General features: G+C 34.0%; 3 protein-coding genes across 3 annotated transcripts; 1 reads left to right on the top strand and 2 right to left on the bottom strand.

The window, feature by feature from the left end:
* Nucleotides 1-1,649: 1,649 nt before the first annotated feature.
* LOC126662021 (uncharacterized) lies at nucleotides 1,650-9,613 on the top strand. Its single transcript, XM_050355908.2, has 19 exons — nucleotides 1,650-2,394; nucleotides 2,745-3,213; nucleotides 3,314-3,399; nucleotides 3,626-3,739; nucleotides 3,824-4,012; nucleotides 4,117-4,182; nucleotides 4,384-4,446; nucleotides 4,638-4,760; nucleotides 4,864-4,965; nucleotides 5,242-5,349; nucleotides 5,438-5,567; nucleotides 6,117-6,254; nucleotides 6,643-6,819; nucleotides 6,905-7,711; nucleotides 7,813-8,048; nucleotides 8,510-8,699; nucleotides 8,855-9,080; nucleotides 9,168-9,323; nucleotides 9,440-9,613. The coding sequence occupies exons 1-19, from the start codon at nucleotides 1,747-1,749 to the stop codon at nucleotides 9,525-9,527; spliced, it is 4,116 nt and encodes a 1,371-aa protein (XP_050211865.1). The 5' UTR covers nucleotides 1,650-1,746; the 3' UTR covers nucleotides 9,528-9,613.
* Nucleotides 9,578-10,295, bottom strand: LOC126662029 (15.4 kDa class V heat shock protein). Its single transcript, XM_050355919.2, has 2 exons — nucleotides 10,068-10,295; nucleotides 9,578-9,970 (listed from the first exon to the last, which is right to left on the bottom strand). Exons 1-2 carry the CDS (start codon nucleotides 10,213-10,215, stop codon nucleotides 9,702-9,704), a joined length of 417 nt encoding a protein of 138 aa, XP_050211876.1. The 5' UTR covers nucleotides 10,216-10,295; the 3' UTR covers nucleotides 9,578-9,701.
* A 1,186-nt stretch (nucleotides 10,296-11,481) lies between these two features.
* Nucleotides 11,482-14,105, bottom strand: LOC126680996 (uncharacterized). The gene is given in 3 exon segments (XM_050376343.2): nucleotides 11,482-13,438; nucleotides 13,440-13,531; nucleotides 13,889-14,105. Coding segments are annotated over 3 exon segments (792 nt in total). The 5' UTR covers nucleotides 14,028-14,105; the 3' UTR covers nucleotides 11,482-12,877.
* Nucleotides 14,106-20,875: the final 6,770 nt, after the last annotated feature.

Genomic DNA, 20,875 nt, shown 5'->3' with positions numbered 1-20,875 from the left:
GAAATCTAGTTGATTAAAAAAGTTAAAAGTAATTTATTTGACCTTAATACGCGAGCTCGAGTTTCTTTTGTTTCTTTCTAGTGTAATGATTTTTCGGAGTTATTAAATAATTGATTTTCTTTTGGTTTTTATAAATAATATAATATTGAATTTTTTAATTTTATTTATATAATTTTATTTCAGCAAGAGGCATTTCGAACTAAAAATACATACATGATAATCAATTTTAAACTTATATAAAAATTTACCATATATATGAATAGTTTATTATGCAAACCCGCTACTGAAATGAAAACTTGTCCAACAACAATTAAGTTTTGTTTATTTTACCTGAAAATTTATCGCATATACATAATTTGGTTTGGAAAATTTATTGTTAAAATTAATATTTACCACAGCATGATCGCTTTTCTTTTTGACCGGAAATTAGCAACATATGCATTTTTACTTTAAATTTTGTATGTTGAAATAGAAATAAATTTAACAGCTAGAATGAAATACAATTTTATATGTAAATATTCTAATAAATAAACCGATAGTGTAGTAATTTCAACAATATTTTTTTTATTTGTCTGTTATGGAATTTCCATGGACTAACAGCAATTTGGTATCTTTTTATCTTTGTCATATTATGTAGATTTTGCATCAGAAGTTATCAAAGTGATTAGGACCTTAAAGTAAAGACAAATCAGCAAGTTTTCTTAGAAATGGAACTAAGATGGATGGAATATTTAAGGAGCTAAAAGTCCAATAACCTTGTTTATTTGAAAACATGTCATTTAATAATGTAGCAGTAGAACTATTATAGTGTGACAATGAACTGTGCACTAAAATATTTATTGTTGTTTGTTGGCCTACGCAATGGCAGTTGGAACTTGTAACATTCTCCTTCTATTTAGGGGTGTAATATAGTGGATTTCGCTTTCGAGCTGCTCGAAATAAGGCTTGATAAAACTGTTCTGAAATCGAATTGATAAATTTTAAAATCATAAAGTATTTAACAAATAAATTATAATTATGAATAAATTAATTAACTTTTAGTTTTAATATTAGAAATAAAGGTTGGATTATATAGAGAAAAACAACTCTCTTCGATAAATATTTAAATCAGTTGAAATCACAAGCAGTAGATGTAAGAATTCGAATCCGTAATTTCAAAATAGATAGCGAAAGTTGAAGACAGTGACCTAAGACAGCGAATAACCTAATCATCATTTTCACACCTTAGTATTTTTTTTGCCGGAAAAATTAAAAATCTTCATTGATAATCGACTATAAAAGTCTCGAATCTAGGCACACTAACTGAGCTAGAAGTTTATTATAAAATTCTGGTTCTCGAATGGCTCTTTTGGCTACCAAATAAACCACAAATACAAAATTTAAACAATATAAAATACCAAAAAACACTAAAAAGGAACAGAAAAAAACACTAAAAAAATCCGTAAAAAAATTACAAATCATAAAAAAAGTAAAAAAACATATCTTTAATATGAAAAAACTAAAAAAAATATTTTTGGTAAGGAAATTTCCTCTTTTTCCTTTAATTTAATCTCATAACACTAGGATTAGTACAATAATTTGTCCTAAAATAAATTACACAGATGACGTGTCCTCCATCATTTTTACACAACTTATCACCACCCTAATCCCGACCGCTTCCCACATTTCAAATTCAAAAACAAAAAACCCCACTCTCTCTCCCGCTCTATCCCTCCCATTACAACCGGTTCACCACATTTCAATTCAATGGCCGGCGACGATCAGCCACCGCCGTCACCATTTCCACCATATTCTTCATCATCTTCATATCTCCTCAAAGACATTTCAAATTTCAAAACACCAACTCGCAATTCTCAGATATTTAATAATTTCACTTCCCCTTCCCCTCAATTCTTCACCGCCTCCAAACAAACCCTAAGAAGTTCCCGCCCCAAACACAAAACCGCGACAGCCCGTCGCCTTAAGGCATTTGAACTAGAACAGTCACAGTCGTCGCGGAAACTCCAAAATAAAAAAGAACAGTCACTTAAATCACTGTCTAAGTCTCTCACTGCCTGGCTCAATTTTCTCTTTCAAAACCCTAGATCATGCGGCTGCGATGTTACGGTTAATAGCGGTGAGAATGGAGATGAAAGTGTGTCGGGGAAGCTAGGGGAGAAGAGGCAGAGGAATGTTGTGGTGTGGCGGAGTCCGAAGAAACATAGGGATTTGAAATGGCAAGGCGGTGATGGTGGTGATAAGGCGAATGCCGACCGAGTTACCAAGAATTATGGATTCTTGAAAAATTCGTTGAAGGATGTGTGTAGTTTTGATGATTTGAAGCAGAGAATGAGAGTTCATTTGAGCTTGGATTCTTGTAATGAGGTTTTCGATGCTATGTCTCATGTTGTTAAGGTCTGGTCTTTTTATTATTAAAGATTGGCATTATTGTTAATATCTTGTGTTTGTTTGAATTTTGTGATTAATATGAGTTTTTTTAGTTGCATTGAAGATTTTAGTTGCTACATTAGTATTAAGCATTATGTAGATAAATACCTATAAGAGTTTAATTGGAAAATCGAATTCAGAATTCTCATGATTTTTCATTCAAACTACTATTTGTTTGAGTTGAAAGAATCCCGAATCTAGGAACTATAGGTTTTACAATATGATTCTTAACTAGATAGAAGTCAAATTCAACAGATTAAATTGTAGGAATTCTAATTGATTTTTTCAAGAATTTGCTGCGTTGATTTTTTTTGCAGAATATTGATGAAGGGAGGCTGAAAATGAAGGCACATTGCCCGATAGTAACAGATTTTGGAATGAAAGAGAAGGCTGTGCGAATTCTTTTGTCTTATAACCCAATCTGGCTTCGGGTTGGATTGCATACTATTTTTGGTGGTGATTCATCGTTGCCTAACGGAGACGTCAAATCTGATGAAGAGATTGCCTTCTTGAAGATAGTTCTTGAAAAACAGTTTTTCTCTCATGCTGGATTAGCAAAAGCTTATGCTTACAATAAGAAGGTCGAAGGTTTATATAGACCAGGTTATTATGAGGAGTTGGGTAATGTAATATTGAAGAGATTTTTATTGTTGGTTCTTATACTTGATAGAGCAAAATCTCAAAGTGCTCTATCTTTGAAGTATGGTATTGATGGAATTGACGGGGGCTCCCCTCTCCTATTTGTGGTACAATCAAGTATTAAATCCTGTCGTCAAATGATTAATGGTAATTTTAGTATCATTTTTCACAATACTTTGTAGATTTTGTTATAACTATAACTTATTCATTGTAGGTTGACTTTTTTATCTCTTTGATATAAAACTAGATTTTTTATCATCGGAGATAATGCTTGGAGAGGGTAACCTTCTTGCACATCTTGTGATCGTAGGCTACAGAGTATCTTACCAGCAGGTATGTACAAATCAGTATGCAATTCACTTCCTGTTATGGTACCAGATGTGGATGCCTGTATATGGGTGTAAAAAGGCAGTCCATCTAAGTTGCTGTATATGATTTTGCACCTTGTAAAGCCTTAGGTCATAAGTGCCAATGACAAAGCATAAACTATAAGTTAATTAGATAAACATGATGACATTCGATAACTTGCTGGTTTGCTGACCAAAAATTTAAATGGCAGTGTCCTCTTGTTGAGTATGACTTTAGAGTGAAGGATTTATTTCCGGACCTACAAGATGGAGTGCGGCTTTGTCGAGCCATTCAGCTTTTACGAAATGACTCATCTATCCTTATGGTTGGTGTTTTCTTTCCTTTTTTGTATTACTCAAATTGTAAGGAGTTGAACATTATTCAACAAAGTGGCCTCATTGTCTGGCAGAAAATGGTACTTCCATCTGATACTCTCAAGAAAAATGTGACCAACTGTAGCATTGCCCTGCAATATCTAAAACATGCTGGTGTGACATTGTGTGATGATGATGGAATGATGATTATGGAAGATGATGTTGCTAGTGGAGACAAGGAACTAACCCTTAGCTTGCTATGGAATATGTTTGTTCACTTGCAGGTGCGTTGGCTTCTTTTACTACTGCTGAAGTTCTTAACCTGCAGTGTTGGTTATTTAAGGTTCTTTATCCTTTAAGTATTGACATGTCTTACTCAATTCTGCAGCTGCCGCTTCTAATTGACAACACAATATTAGCTGTGGAAATTTTGAAGATTCATGGAGCCAATGGGGTAGGGTTCACTTTGTGAGCTTGTGTTTATACATAAAATAAATATATAGCGAACATGTATTCAGATTTGTTTTTAAAATTTGTGACAATAAAACCAGTGAAGCTTCAATTTAATTTAATGGATGGTGTTCTGTAGGTCTTTTCTATCTTTACTAAAGTTTATGTGGTAACTAGGGTTCATATGTTCTGTGCTCTTTTGCAGGACTCATCTGAAAGCATTAATCAGAATTCTTCTTCTCTGCAGTTGCTCTTGAACTGGATCAAGGTAAAGTGTTATTCCCGAAAATTTACCCCCCATTTTTTCCGCCTGGTCTACGTCTCCCTCCTTCTCCTCCATCCATCATTTACTCTCTTGTTTTATGGTCTACTGTTCATGTTACTTCTCTCCTTTGGTTTTTTAGTTAGCAGCAAAATCATTGTTTTATGTCCTTCACTACCTATTTCATTGTATTTCAGGCAGTCTGTGATAAGTATGATTATAAGGTTGATAACTTTTCTACTTTGGTTGATGGAAAAGCTGTATGGTGTTTGCTTGACTATTACTTCAGGAAAGAACTCTGTTGTTCTCGTTCTCTCAAGGTATATTTATTTTCAATCTCAAAATTCTTTTGTTTGTCACTTGTGAAGGTGGATTCTCTTTTTTTTGGTTCCATTTTCACATGTCTTTGTCTTTTGTTCACAGGACCCCACTGACATTAGAGGGGGCGAATCAATTATGGCTGCTGCTGATTATACAGATGCAGTGCACAACTTCATATTATCACAGAAGCTGATAATTCCGGAGGTAAGGGGTATAGAGCTCGGTTTATTGCTAATAAGGTAGTAACTGACATTCAATGCATATCTGACAATAAAAGGTTAATAGTCTGAATGCACATGTATACTACTAGTCATTGGGGAAAACATTAATTGGAGGACATTTTGGAATGCGTTTTATGTTATATCATGGTTTGAATCCATTAATTTTTGAAATTTGATATTGGTTGATCATGACACCCTATTCAAATGAGAAATTGTGCAAGTTTTTCTGAGAATTCTATGGCATGTTATTTGATTACAGATTCTGCAAATCAGTGACATACTTGAACATAGTGGTGCAACCAGCGAAAGGAGTGTAGTTATTCTATTGGTCTTTCTTGCATCTCAGCTAACTTCACAGAAAACTACGGTAATGCTGGACTTTGTCCGCTGAAAATTATTTGAACATCGGACTTGAGAACATTTTAATGAACTGCTTGTTTGTCTTTTTGGATCAGCTGAATTTTCATAAACTGTTATGCCGTAACTGTCAAAGTCCAGAAAGAAGACATTCAAGTATCGAACAGTGTTCCATGACTTTGAATGCATTTGTAGACCAAGAAGAAATAGATCGGAACTGTGTTCAAGGTTATTATCTTTTATTTAGATATAATTTCTGCTATTGCATACTTTGTTAGTACATAGATGTCTTGTTTCTTTTTGATTGGTTACTTAAATAATTTAATGCGTATGAGATTAAAGTAATTTGTTATTCCACAAAATGTGCTGGGGTTTAGGATCAATCCAGTATTTTTTTCATGGATCTGTATTTAACAAGGTGATGTAAAAGGTTTTTGAGATTTTAAGATTTATTTAAATTGGTTCATTTATCAGAGCCTAATGGTGAATTGGTGATTAGGCCTGCTTTCTCTGTTTGAGAAGTATGAAGTTTCTTGTATGTTTTATCACGGTTTGTATTCTGCATCATTCTTGGATTAAATCCAAATGCACAGAAGAGCAAAACATGTCTGATATATGAGAAATTAGTAGTTTTGTTTGAAATGAGACGATGTAAAAAGTAGATAGTATAATAAGACAGATTATCAAATTCTTTCATATGGTGCGTGCAGTTGCAGCTTTTAAAAAATATTTAACATAACATTAATCATTTTCTTGTTTTTACCCCTTACCTTGCAGATGCTGCTACAAAATTTAAGGCCATTAAAGCTTGGTGGCAAGATATGGCTGAACAGAACAACAGTTTTGTTTCAAAGCCTGCAAGTTCTTTTCTTCAGCACAACTCAACTGGTGCATTCAGTATCAACTTTCAAAAAGGTTTTATAAGGATCCTTTTTGCAATATTGTTATTAGTAGGGGTTCATTAGTATTCAGATGGCTCATAAGTCACCAAAGTCCTTGTCTTCGATTGTGATAGAATTAGTTGAAATATGGCTATGTTTCTTGAACTGATAAGTTCTTTGTCTGAGTTGTTTAGTGACCTTGTTAAAGCTGATGGATGTGTTTAATGTTTTCGATTTAGTTAAATACCATCCAGCTCAAATCTTTTATTTCTTCTGGAAAATCAATCAACAATTCTGTTTGCCTTTTTCTTTGGCTCAGAACACGTGTTTATTATACAACTTTTTTGTTTTGAATGTTTTGCTTCTTTGCTTATCACAATATCTTGTCTACTATCAGTTGCTTATTATCATACTCATTACAGAAAATGCAGCAACATTCATACAGTCTCACATCAGAAGATCAGTTGTCCATTCCAATTATGTGAAAATGAAAGATGCAGTTCTATTTCTGCAAACTGTTATTCGTGCTTGGTTAATGATGAAGCAGAAATCAGCACCTTACAAATTCAGTAATCACATCGTGCAAGAGTCTATATATGGTATTAATGTTTCTAAACTATTACAATTTTATTTTCTTTGCAAATTAAATGAACTTTGCTATTTTGGTATGGTTATTTCTCGCAGAAAGATGGAAACAGTCAGGAAGAGATAGGAGATATGTCAATTTTATTGTTGACAGACATAGCTTTATCAAGTTAAGAAGGTCAGTGGTGTTCATCCAACAAGCAACTAGGATTTGGTTGACTCAAAGACTTCAGGCTGGACGAGTAAGAACTCATAATACATCCTCTACAGAGCTAGTTAATGCTGCTATGTTTGTTCAAAAACATTTTCGTGGATGGATGGCAAGGTCTAGGTATCATGTTATTCAGATGACAAAGTTTTCACACATGCGCCAACTGCACCGTAGTAATCTTGAAACAGAATCAGCCATTAAAATCCAGCTGGCCTGGAAGAATTGTATTGCTACTAGGTCTCTCTACAATCAGCATCTTGCTGCAATTAAAATCCAGCATCTTTACCGATCTTGGAAGTTGAAACAGATGACAATGGTTTCACGCATGCGCCAGTTATACCGTAGTAATCTTGAAAAAGAATCAGCCATTAAAATCCAGCTGGCCTGGAAGAATTGTGTTGCTACTAGGTCTTTCTACAATCAGCATCTTGCTGCAACTAAAATCCAGCGTCATTTCCGATGTTGGCAGTTGAGAAGGAATTTTTTGAGACAGAAGGATCTGATAACAAAAGCTCAGAGATGCTACCGCGGTTGGCTAAGAAGGAGGAACTTTAGGCTCCAACTAGAAGCTGCAACTAAGATCCAAAGTATTGTCCGGAGCTTAAAGTGCTGGAAGACATTTCATTGTTGCAAAAATGCAGCTATTGAAATTCAACGGGTTGTTAGGGGACAAATTGCTCAAAAAAGGCTTATAGGTATTCTACAAAATTATTATTTACTATTGTTGTTTTTTGTGCCTTTTTCGTCATAATTTGTTTTTTTCTAACATGTTTTGATTTGGCTGTAACCCTTCCAGGGGCTTGTCATTTTCATGTGTCCGCTCCTGGTTATTGTAATTTCCATCCTTCAGTTAGCTGCTTTCACAGTACCGAACTGGAAATAATCTCAATACTCAAGTTGCAAAGGTGGTGGAGAGGTGTTCTGCTATCTAAACAAAGAAACAAGTCAGCAATTATTATACAGACATATGTTCGGAGCTGGATCCGCAGGCAAAGGATATCTAGAGAAAGCCGACTTGTTGTTAGGATCCAAGTAAGAATAAGATATTGCTGAGTTTAGAAACTAATTTACTGAACTGCATTGGTCATGCAATATAGGAGTTTTGCTAAATGAACTGATTAAAGTTTCTCTAGAATGTCGTAAAAGTAAATTTCTAACTACTAGTATAATGCTTGGCCCTAGGGTTTCTTGGTTGTTGAGAAATGGCTTTCACAATCACAATGGGCTCTGTAAGGCCTTCACCTAACTAGTTGAGGTTTAGGTTCTGTATTAGTTCTTTATAGAAATTCCCTTATACCATTCAAACCAACGATTCTTTTCTCAAAGTCAAAGTAATTGAGAGATTCTTTTTCTGGTATATAACTAGAAGCGCATCATCGGGGCTTTGCTGCAACTTGGTTGTTTTGTAGTACTTTCCATTTTGTTTATTCTCTTTAATAAAGTATGGTTGTTCCCTTATTGGTTCATTTGTCTCATGTTTTTGTATTTGATAGTCGCATTGGAAAGGCTACCTTGTACGTAAAGAGTCAAGAGGGAAGCTAGTTGAATTGCGCTCAAGAGTACATAAATCTGCCCAAAATGTTGATGACAGTATGCGTATTATCAACAGACTCAAAGCGGCACTTTCAGAACTTCTGAGTATGAAAAGCATCAGTGGAATTCTTCATACTTGTGCAACTTTAGGTCAGATTTTCTTTTTTATTGTATATAATTTGGCAACAGTTTTTATTTGATCAAGTTTAATTTTATAGTTGTTGGATTTTGGTGTAAATAATGAACTTCTAGGTTTAGAATACTAGATTACGAACCATATATACTCATGTTAGTTTCTACCGCAGATAGGACTACACAGCATTCTCAGAAATGCTGTGAGGAGCTTGTGGCCGCTGGAGCCATTGGTATTTTACTGAAACTGATGCGCTCAGTCAGTCGAAGCATTCCCGATCAGGAGGTCTTAAAGCATGTACTTTCCACAATCCGGAACCTTACTCGATACCAGCACCTAACTGAAGTGCTTATTGACAGCCATGGATCTGTAGAAATAATTTTTGGAGAATTTCTGAGGTGTTTTATCTTACTTTTATAGTAAAATTGCAAAAATGTGTTTGCTTTTATTATCTACAACTAATTTTTTTAATCATCTATTTACAGAAACAAGGAGGAGGGTTGTTTTATTGCTGCAGATATATTGAAGAAAATTTGTTCTAATAAAAAAGGTGGTCAGTCCTTTAGTAAGTCACCTGCCCTTTTAAGAAGGTTGGATAGTCTCGTTGAAGAACTTACAAGGAAATTAACCATTTTGAAAAGGTAACATACACATTATGGGATGCATTTGGGATTTTCTTTTTTCCTTTTATACGTTTTATGGAAGAAAAATATCAGGTATGAGTAATTAATTTGACTGTTTTGTAATTTTTATGCAGATACCCTCAGGGTGTGGCAGCAAGAGAGAAAACAGAGAAAAAATTGAGGGAGGCTGTTGGACTTCTCAGATTGATAGCAATTAACTGATCTTCGGCTGTAGTTTGCTAAAAGTTACTATCTGTATATCTATAACAAAATTTGCTAACAATGAAAATATTTTTATTGAAATTAAACCATGGACTGAATTAGCCATAGAAGAGACAACAATAGAGTCTAATCTTAGTTTCTAATTAACAACTAACTATACTATATATTATGAACTCAAGCAGCCCTAGCAGTAACTTGCAGGCTCTCAGGGACAAGTGATGGCTGAATAAGGAATCTCCTTCTATAAGATCTCGGAACAGTAACTGTCAAGACACCATCTTCATATCCGGCTGAGATTCCGTCAATGTCGACCGAGCCCGGGAGCCTGAATTTCCTCATGAAGCTCTTGGCAGGTATAGTTGGTTCATCAACAACTGCTTCAGTTCTTATTATCAGGTATATTGAATCCTCAACTTCAACTTTTATCTCTTCTTTCCTCACACCTGCAAGAAACAAAGAAACTTCTGTCAACAACACTACTAAAACGCAGGATAAGAGTAAATTAGGCATGAAAATGTTGGAAAGATTGTGGAATAGTACCAGGAAGGTCAGCAGAGTAAATGTGGGATTCAGGTGTTTGGGCCCAATGAACATGGTTTTGTGGAGTGTGAGGGTATGAGAAGAGGGAAGGATAGGCAAGAAGATAATGCCAAGGAAAAGGTGGTTGTTGATGCATTGAGAACTCCATTGATTTGTGATGAATTTGTGGACAAGTTGATTGGTGGATTTATGTTTTTATAGGGCAAGTTGATTGGGTTTGAGTTAGGGTTGTATTTTTTGATTGGTTTCTGAAGAGGTTTCCTTCCATACAAGGAAAAAGATATTTACAAAAGGGTCATTGTAGTCCATGAATTTATGTCAGAATCAATTAACTCAAACTTGTTTATTTTAATTAGTTAAGAATAATATTTTCTAATTTTAGGTCAATTAACCTTCAAATTAGGTCATTGTAGCCAGTGAACGTGCAGTATAATTTGGGGTTAATTTACATAATATTGTAAGTATTGTTCATAATTGATTAAAATTGTCAAGTGTGAGTGAATTGATCATGATAATAAGTTTAAGGATGACTATTTGCGCAAAAAGATAATGTTAAAGCAATATATTAAAAATCGAACTGCTGGTAACAGTTTATCCAATTAAATAAAAATTATATATAATAAATCTATGTATTTGAAATTTGAACATATACATAAAATTTTAGTAGATTAAAGAAAGAGTAACTCAGTTTTATTTTAACTAGTAAATAAAGAACCGAATGATTTTAAATGTTCAATTGCTTCAACTTAAGAAGTACAGAAACTTCGACAAAGTTGCGTTTCCCGTTTCGGAAATGTTTCGGAAACTGGAAACTCTTGAACACCCGTACGAAACGTTTCGGGCCGTTTCCGTATATAAAAAAATTAAAAATTTGTAATTTTTTTTACTATTTACCCACAGATAAAAAAATTTAACAATTTACCCATAAATTTTACATTCCTATCGCACACAATACATCAAATATACTTATTTGTGTTGAATTATATTTTTTTTTTATATTTATAAAATTTTAAATATTTAGTATATTAAAATGAATTATTTTATTAATTATCATAAATATTTAGATAATATTTTTATAAATATATCTCTACATTTTTGTTATTTACACGTTTCCCCCACGTTTCGTGTCCTTCATTTTGAAAAACTTTCGTTTCCCCGTATCCGTTTCGTATCGTTTTTGTTTCCCGTTTCCGTTTTCGTGCTACCTAGGCTTCAATAATTATTAATTGTAGTAGTTTATTCCAGTTCAAAGAGAATTAAATGTATTTTTAATTTTTAGGAAAAAGTTGAACCGAACTGATCTTTGATTCATAGTTTAACCGGTTGAGTCTGCGAGTCTAATTTGGTTCTTAATACACTATTTAAAAGTATGAGGTACTTATTTATTTGGTTGGATTAATATCTCATATTGCAATGACAAAATTATCCTTCCACATTCATTGCAATGAATTTGATTGGTCATATAAAGAATCCTCCTATAACAAATTACCAACACACTACACAGAAATAGCAGTAATTGCTTATAGGAAACATAAAATTGAAGCCTATAATCAATACAAACTCTACTCAATGGAAATCATGCGTACTAATTATACAGCCTCGGACTAATTTGCATTGCCTCATCTCTGTCACATGTTTTGGATGGTACCAAGTAAATGACTTGACAAACATAATTCCAAGTTCAGTTCTCCATGACTCCAACTTATGTATTCACCTCTAGCACAAACCCATTGCTATATGAAGGCAGATTGCAAGAAATGCTTCGAATCTTCACAGGAGAACGGAAAGGATTTGGTGTCACAGGATGCGTAATGTGCAATCCCGCTCCACGAAGGATCTGCTTTGCATCTGTACATGAAACTTCTGACTTCTCTGTAAAGAAAGTAGGAACACCAACAGCTTTTATCGCTTCAAGTTCTCCGCCCCAGCTCGTGTATGTTTCTAATCCACAGTTCAATGTTATGATAACATCTGGTGAAGGCAAGTAGGCGGCTTCCTCTTGATAAATGCCCCTCACCAGATTCACCCTCACCCTGCTACTTATTCCTGAAGTTGTGCCAGATAAATTAGTCGGAACTTCAGGTCCCACCATCACAATATGTATGTTGCCCGATCCATTAAGTGGCTAATTTCTGCAAATGCTGGCATTCAATCCAACACGCCTTCGGGCCCAAGGTAATGAACCATCACTTCTTTCCCTTTGAGTAATAGGTTCTTGGAATTGATATTCAGAGTAGTCAAAATGTAATAAACTGTCAGTGGATGAGAAAGAATGTCGGCAGCAGGGCTTGACAATGGCAAGGACCGAAGATTATAGTACTCTGGCCAACCAGAAAGAAGGATCGGACTTGACATCCCGTCTCTTACGTGGTCGTGGACTGGAAAGGTGAATCGTGAAGATACTCATCATCATCAAGCCCACCCCAGGAATCTCGAAGACCACCTTTAGCGGGAAGAAGACCGAATGGGCAGTGAGAATAGCCACCACACTTTCTCCCCCACATTCCCATCTGATGGATACCCAACGACTCAAGCCACTTACAAGGCTGGTCCGCAGAGCGAAGGAACGTAAAGAATTTCATTGCTAACTCTTCTTCCCGTTCCATCGTCGACTTGTAAAGACCACACATGCTCTTAAGTGTTTCCTTCCAGTGCTGCTTCTGGAATAGAGAATCACAGTAAATAACACCTTGACAATGGCCACACGAGATAGACTGTTCTCTGTGAACGTCTTTCTCACACATTTTGCATTGCCTCAAGCTAGAATTTGAGCTTCTTTTCACATCAATATAAACCTCATCTATAGGTCTTTATGCACGCTTGGTGGGTGTTGAGCTAGCTGTTGAGCTTGCCTTTTCCTCGTATGCCTGATTAATCGGATGGGAGATTGCAACTGCGACAAGGTCATGACCTGTAGCCATTTCTGAAGGCCACTGAACATCGACAGTCTCGATGAACTGTTCAAAATGCATTAACTTGGACCACTTCGGACCACCTTCTTTATCCTCCTGAAGCAAAGGATGTACTAGAGACGTAGCTCTCATGAATGCATACACAAATCTAAGCTCTTCAAGCGTTGGATGTCTGAAACGAAGTGCACCAGAAGACGTACAACGCACAACATCAATCACGGGAAATATATCAGTACCCGACACCTCCAACGACAGAGACTTAATAATTTTCCTATTAGAAGGAAACATCAATGCTTCATGTTCATAAGTAACCTTCAAAAGCTCAACATTAGGAACCAAAGTTGTCTCTCTAGACCCTGTCATTCTCCTGGCATCGTTTTCACATCGATATATATAAAACCCGACATCCCCACTATCACCTCCAAAAAACTGAACACAACTAAAAGGCTGATTCTTGCTTAGACCAATCCAAATCCTTGCCAACCCGGATTCCGAAAAGATGCAGGGGACGCAATCGTCTCCAAGGATCAGTTCTATAAAGAGCAGCACAAGCTTTAAATAAGGCCAAATGTTGTAAAAAGGCCAAATCTTTTATAAAAGTTTCACAAAAGTCCTGACCTTTCAATTTTGTCGATTTTGGCCAAATACGGATTATTTGGTTTCAATTGTGGCCAATTCTTAATTTGATTTCAATTTGCCTATGTGGCGCATAAGTGGCATGCACATATATTGAAAGGTCAGGACTTTTATGAAACCAAATAATCCATTTTTGGCCAAAATCGACAAAATTGAAAGGTCAGGACTTTTGTGAAACCAAATAATCAGTTTTTGGCCAAAATCGACAAAATTGAAAGGTCGGGACTTTTGTGAAACTTTTGTGAAAGGTTTGGCCTTTTTACGACATTTGGCCTTTAAATAATGACACAATGAAATTAGGAGTAATACCCTCAATTTTCATCAAGTATGTTCCTGATCCAGGACCAAGCCCTGGACCAGACCCGAATTGTTTTTGAAATCTACCAAACAAGATCTTCAAATGCAAATTCATTAAAGATTCCTTGTATTAGATCCAACTAAATAAAACTATGACCAAATCAAATCGCTAACCTCAATGCTGCTGTAAACTTTTAAAAATTTGATCTAAATTAAAATAACAATCAAAAAATGCTTTAAAATGACAGCATTGTACATGAGATAAGATCATTCAACTCAAAGAAATAACATTAGCAAATCAGAAGATAATTGAATTGGAAAGCGTTAGAGTTAATGAGTTTGTTTTAGTTATTGTCCAAAAAAAATCCCCTTTTTTATAAAAAATTTAGGCTTAATTGCTTAAAAATTCACTAAATTTAGCTCGTTTTGAAAATTTAACATAAACATATAATTTTATACGAATTACTATTCTTTTATAATTTTAGACACAAGATAATTTTCCGTCAAAAATGTTGACCCGTATACCAAAATAAACATGGTTCTAACATCTACAACAACATTTTTTAACAAAAAATTGGCGGTGTCTAGAATTGTAAAATATTGGTGTTTATATTTACCAGAATTGAAAATTTATATTAAAATTACAAAACACAATAAAATTCGTAATTTTTTAAAATATCAAATCTTAAATTAAAGCACATTTTATCAAATGTGTAATGCCACATCTCGATTTTTATTTATTTTTAGTATAAAAAGTCCAACTTATTGTTCTTTAAGACTTTATAATATAGTATCTTATTCAATCTCGTTTTAATTACTCAAAACGGTTATAAAATAATAAAAACACTTTAAACAACACTATTATTTTTGGGCTTAATACATCTGCGTATCCCTGCACTTTTTTGTTTTTGCATATAAGGTCCCTGCATTAAAGTATCCCATTATTAAATCCCTACACTTTAACTTCCATCATCTCAAGGTCCCTCTGTTAAGGTTCTGTTAGCATGTGCAGTACACGCGCCGTTAACGAGACTAGTATTCAGTTTTGTAGTTTGATATATACAAATAAGGTCCCTGCACTTTTAATTTATACAAATAAGGTCCCTACACTTTAATTTTATATAAACAAAATCCTTGTAATTGTTTTCATATAAAAATTTATTTTAATATATATATATATATATATATATATATATATATATATATATATATAATTTTAATTAATAATATAAGATGTTAATACAATTTAATTAACTTTTTATAATGTTTAAATTAACAATAAAGATATTTTTAAATTAATAAAAATATTATTATTTTTTTATTTTTTTATTAGAAATGGAGCAGTCAGTTTTGTCTTGTAAGTTTATATAACATACTCAAATTCGAAATTGACATATATGAGGATCGATATCTGTTTACTTTTTTTTTTCTTCAAAATACGTCAATTTACTTCTGTAAATGCGATGTTGTTATGTATTATTTAAAATAAAATCATTGGTATAAAATATCATTTTAATAATTTAATAAAAATATTAAAATTGTAATACCCCAAAATATTGAAGCATTTAATTGGACTACGTGTCCAGTCCTGTTTCGCCAAGGTGGCGATATTGGAAATAATTTTCGAGAAACTTAATATTATATTTCAATTCTAAAGTTAGAATTGGAATTAGAAGGAAAAATGTCAAGAAAAGCTCGAAATAAGGTACATGGACTAAAGTGGTAATTTAGCCACTACGATTTAAAATGGAAATTATTTCGCCAAGATCCGCGAAATGTTTTATAGTATATGTGGTAAAAGTTTCGGGTCAATCGGAGACCTTTTAAAATTTGGACGCGGATGCGTTTGGGCTAAATTGTAACTTTTGAAAAGTTTCAAGGGCTAAAGTGTAAATTAGCCAATTAAGCCTCGGGTATAGTAGTTAAAAGACTATTGACGGAAATAATAATTTTGGGATAGTATTATTTATTTGGATATAAATAATACGTATAAAGTTGAGTTAAAAGGATAATTTAACCATTTGGTTAAATTAGGAAGTTTAAAAGAGAAATGGTTTGAGTTAAAGAAGTGAGGGATCAAAATGACCTTTTTACCAATATGTATATAAGAATTGAGAAGAGAAATGAAGAGTCCAGAAGAAGAAAAGAAGAATCAGATGAAGGAAATGAAGAAAAGTGACGATCGATTCGATCCGCTGCCGTTTCGCCGTTTCTCGTCCGAATCGAGTGATTCTCACACCGTTAGATCAAGAATTAGATCCTCAATCAATTATGAACTACAAATCAAGGTAAAATTGAGGTTTGGTTTTCTGAAATTGGAAGTTAATGGGCTGTTTTGTTATATACGGATCGAATCTATCGTAATCATGTAGTTTTTGACGTTTTTGATGATTATTGAGTTGAATATTGTGTTATATTGATGTAGAACCATGTCGGAATGAGTTAGGGATGTCGTGAGCATGTCGAGATGATGTTTGGACCTGTTTAGGGGTGTCGCACGACGTGCGACTATGTCTCACGACGTGCGACATAGTTTCGCGACGCGATCAAACTTAAAATCGACATAACTCCTTCGTTCGGACTCGGAATTGAGCGATTCTCGCGGCCACGGAACGAGGAAAGGATCCTCTATCATTTTACAGCCTCAAATAAAGGTAAAAGTTTCGTTTTGATGGTGAAATTTTCTGAGTTAGTGGCTGTTTCGTTTGAAAAGTTACGTTTGAATCGTTCGGATATAAATCGAGTTACTCTTGATACGTTTAAGGTGTAAAGTGATAAGTTAAGTGTTTATATGAGTTAGATGCGACTTGGTATGAGTTTTGGATGATTTGGGGCCTCAGAAATGGTCTAGAGCACGTCGGAAACATCGTACCCGAAGTGGGCACGACGTGCACTACTAGAAGTGCACGACGTGCACCACAAGGGTGCACGACGTGCACCACCAGGGGTGCACGACGTGCACAAGGAAGGGCACGACGTGCCCTTCATGAAAATTGAAGGGCACGACGTGCCAAGCTAGCACGACGTGCCCCACCTTTACCGGAACCTCCGGGGGACTTCCGGGAGCGAAAATTGGCTTCCGATGACATGATACGGGTGTAGAACTCTGACTAATGTCTTAAAATGAATATCAATAAGACATTATAGCAATGAACATTAGCATGATAAGTAATCAAGATATGAATAGATATCTACAGAGAAAGATACGTTTGGAGCACTTGTTGGCAAATAATCGCAAGTGTACGATATCGCTCAAGTAATATAACTTGGAAGACCAAGTATCGATCCCACAGAGACAATGGACTTAATCACTAATTTCAAATATTCTTTAATCGGCTAGCTAGAAAAATCAATAGGGTTTTGTAATTTAATTAAACTAATATAAACTGAAAACAAATAATAAAATAGGGTTTAAAACAATAAGATTAAAAAGTTCAAGGATTGATAATCCCAAATAAATAAGTAAAATTATGGAATAGGATTTCTTAGTGATTTTATCGTGAATCGAGCTATTCTAAAGCACCGAATCCCGCCCTCTCAAGCCTCAAAGATCCGAATAAAATCACAACCTAATTAACTAACCAATTATTAACTCGCTCTCACGATATTAAAACTGAATTAAATAATCAAATTATAATTATGAAGCAAACTCAATGACTACCTAAATTCCAACCCGCTCTCACGGCGTTTTCCTCTAAGTTCTTAATTATCTATGTCTATTTAATTAACAATCTCTCAATTAGTTAATTAAACACAAAATCATGAACTAAGTAGCTAATTTAATCCAAGCAATAAGATTAATAATTAAGACACGAATTAAAACTAATCCATCCAATCCAAGTAATTATCAATTTATAAGTTCATATCAACCCTCGAACAAGGGTTTTAGTTACTCATAATAAAACTGAAACAAAACAAGAAGGATGATGAAGAAGAAAGCATAATTAAACAATAAATACCGGAGTTGTCAATTTCGGAAAGAATCGTCTTGATTAAGCTTGAAATCTTCAACAATCGTCTTGCAGAAACTAATTATAAACTACTTATAAACTGCTGGAAAAAACTAATCTAAAAGCTATTTAATGAAAATTAAATTATAACTACTCTAATCTAATGTCTAATCTATTTGATTGATTTCTTAATTAATGATATTACAATGCCTTTATATAGTGGAGGTAGTTCTGGAGTCTTCAAATTCGTTTTACAAATCAAATTTGTAATAGGAGTTTCGGTTGGAGTCGAAGTAGGAAAAATATCCAAATTCAACTCGGATACAGCCCTTTTTGCATGTCTCGTTCGAGAAAATGCATGTCTCGTTCGAGACATGCCTCAAACTGAAGTTCCGATGCTTTTTTCGTTCGAAAAACAACTCTCTGTGAGTAAATTTCGAAGGTCTCGTTCGAGACCTTAAATTCTCGTTCGAGACCCAATTCCAGCTGCACAACTGCTAACTTTAAAACTTCATAACTCGATGTATAAAACTCCAAATGAGTCGGTTCTTGAACCGCCGGAAAGCTTAAGATGTCTACTTTATTTCTTATGAAGAACATAAAGTCATTTGAAGTCTTTAACTGCTCCAAAATTGTCAATGAATGCGTCGGGGTCAGATTTTCATGTGTGCAAATGTGCTTTCTTCATTCCCAAGCTTCACGACTTCGATCTAATCCACGATTTATACTCTTTATTGCTCAAAACGCTCCATAATCACTAAATAATCCTTGAAACACTAACACACACCATAAAGCATAAAAATACTAAATAATGCATGAATAATACGATAAAAACGATTAAAGATGCGTAGAAACGACTCGAAATATAGGAGTAATTTTACTCCTATCAAACATCCTCACACTTACCCTTTGCTTGTCCTCAAGCAAGAAATAAATCTTACTCTACAAAATATGTTAGAAAAACTTGGCACAAATCTTAAAAATATATCAATAATAGAAATCCCCAACCCTATGAATAATATGAAAAACAACCTTCTAAAACCGACAACTAAATAGTGATGCAATCAAATAACAATAATAATTTATGACATAATTCAATATAACAAAGGTTACTAACTCATTAGTACAAGGTCAAATTGAATCACACTTCAAGTTTCACTATCACTCGCGGGACATGGAAAATAATCAATTTCTCACTTAGGCAAATCATAGCACAATTTAGTAAAAACTAAGCTAATGGCATCAATATATCAACAAGTAGGGTATATATCAAAGAAAAAACTCATAATTGAAAACATGAATACTCACCATAAGCTTGCTCATAGTCCCGGACTCCGCTACTTGATTCGGTAATCAACAAAAATCATATGGTCTTTTATTGGGTTGTAATGTGGCTAAGGTAAAGGGTAGGTAAAAAGGTTAAACAAAGGCTAATTATCAACTTAATATACTATTTATTACTACTATTAACTTCTAGGTTGATCTAACTCCGGTTTTGCGTTTATGTGAACTTATAACTTTCTTTTCTTTTTGAATTACGCTCTACTCATTGCTTTTTGCAATCTCAGAATTTTTTTTTCTTCTTTTGAAGCTTTTGCTTGCAAATTTTTATCTCTTTTTTTTTCAATCTTTTTCAAGGCGTAAACTCTATCTTTTTAAGCACAATGTAGTTCACTTTCTCTTTTCACTAAGCTTGAGTTATGAATCACCTATATTCATCATAGTCATAACAAATAATATATCAAGTCGATAAGGTAAATAAAAGAGGTAAAATATAGAACGATAAAGGGTAAAATATGGTAAAAACAATAAAAAGGCTTAAGGCTCAAATTGGTGTAATCTAAGGGATAAAGGGTAGTCTATTTAAGTGGTCTAAAAGAAAGGTTATACCTAATTGCCATAATCATCTAATTGTTGAAAACTCAATCGTGTAACTTTAAACGGACACCGAGCAAGTTCTAGGAATAAAACATGCAATCAACACTCACAACAAGAAAATTAGGCTCAAAACGCTCAAAAGTGTGTAGTGTTATACCATAAACTCAATTCCTACAAAAATTGTGCTACTTATGCCAAAAATTTAAAAACGATTATAAAAATAAACAATCGACATGTCATGAATCCGCATCAAGTTATTCAATTATGTTTCAACGATTTGAACAAGTCTAAATAATATATCACCTATATTTCATCGGATTATGTCAACGAATTATTAAGTCATTAAGCAAGCATCACTTATCAATTGTCGAATTAAGAAGTCGCGTTCATACATTCATTGATTCGGGGAAATCTAAGATTGACAAATTTTAAAGATAAAACCAAATCAACTAACACTTTTCATAATTGAAAGACAAAGATTTAAAGCGATACAAGGCATTGAAATAAACTATAAATATCCTAAAACACCCTAATACTATCTACTAAAACACAAAAACACAAGAAAAACAATAATAATAAAAAAAACACAAACTAAACCTAAGAAAACATAAATAAACAAACAATAATAAATAAATAAAAATCCTAACTAAACGATATGTTTTTCCTCCATCCTCACACTATTTCATGCAATGTCCTCAGTGTAATGAAATAAAAAAATTGAAAAACATGAGTGTAAGATGAAAGGAAAATAATACCTCTTGGGATTGCCTCCCAAGTGCGCTTTAGTTAGAGTCTAAAGCTTGACTCTTTGCATAAGGTTGCTAAAAATAAAACCTAACATGAGGAAGCCGTCTTGGTAGCATCTTCTTCCTCTTTTTCCTTGTTGGCTCCTTCAAATAATACTTGGATGATATAGAGTATGCTTGTACTCTATAGTAGGGAACATGAGGAGTATGAAGCATATTCATATATTTAGTAATATTTCCATCATACTCGGAATCGAACCCTTCTAAGAATGGATCTTTGAAATCAAAGGCTTTGTTAAATTCCCCGTAGAGTACCGTAATACCAAATTGCTCTCCACTTTCATTATTTAAGCTTATGGATGTTGTAACTGGGTGGAAAATCGGAGTTT

Source organism: Mercurialis annua, linkage group LG1-X (genome assembly GCF_937616625.2).
Source record: "Mercurialis annua linkage group LG1-X, ddMerAnnu1.2, whole genome shotgun sequence".
Taxonomy (NCBI): Eukaryota; Viridiplantae; Streptophyta; class Magnoliopsida; order Malpighiales; family Euphorbiaceae; genus Mercurialis; species Mercurialis annua.
The sequence above is the reverse complement of the archived record's forward strand: the minus strand, read 5'-3'. Positions and strand labels throughout refer to the sequence as shown.

Excerpts from the sequence above, each read along its gene's own strand:
- LOC126662021 (XM_050355908.2), top strand. The coding sequence starts at position 1,747 with ATGGCCGGCGACGATCAGCCACCGCCGTCACCATTTCCACCATATTCT. Across the intron at positions 3,740-3,823 it reads ATGACTCATCTATCCTTATG|AAAATGGTACTTCCATCTGA; the intron begins GTTGGTGTTTTC and ends ATTGTCTGGCAG. Across the intron at positions 7,712-7,812 it reads TGCTCAAAAAAGGCTTATAG|GGGCTTGTCATTTTCATGTG; the intron begins GTATTCTACAAA and ends TAACCCTTCCAG.
- LOC126662029 (XM_050355919.2), bottom strand. The coding sequence starts at position 10,215 with ATGGAGTTCTCAATGCATCAACAACCACCTTTTCCTTGGCATTATCTT. Across the intron at positions 9,971-10,067 it reads TTACTCTGCTGACCTTCCTG|GTGTGAGGAAAGAAGAGATA; the intron begins GTACTATTCCAC and ends TGTTTCTTGCAG.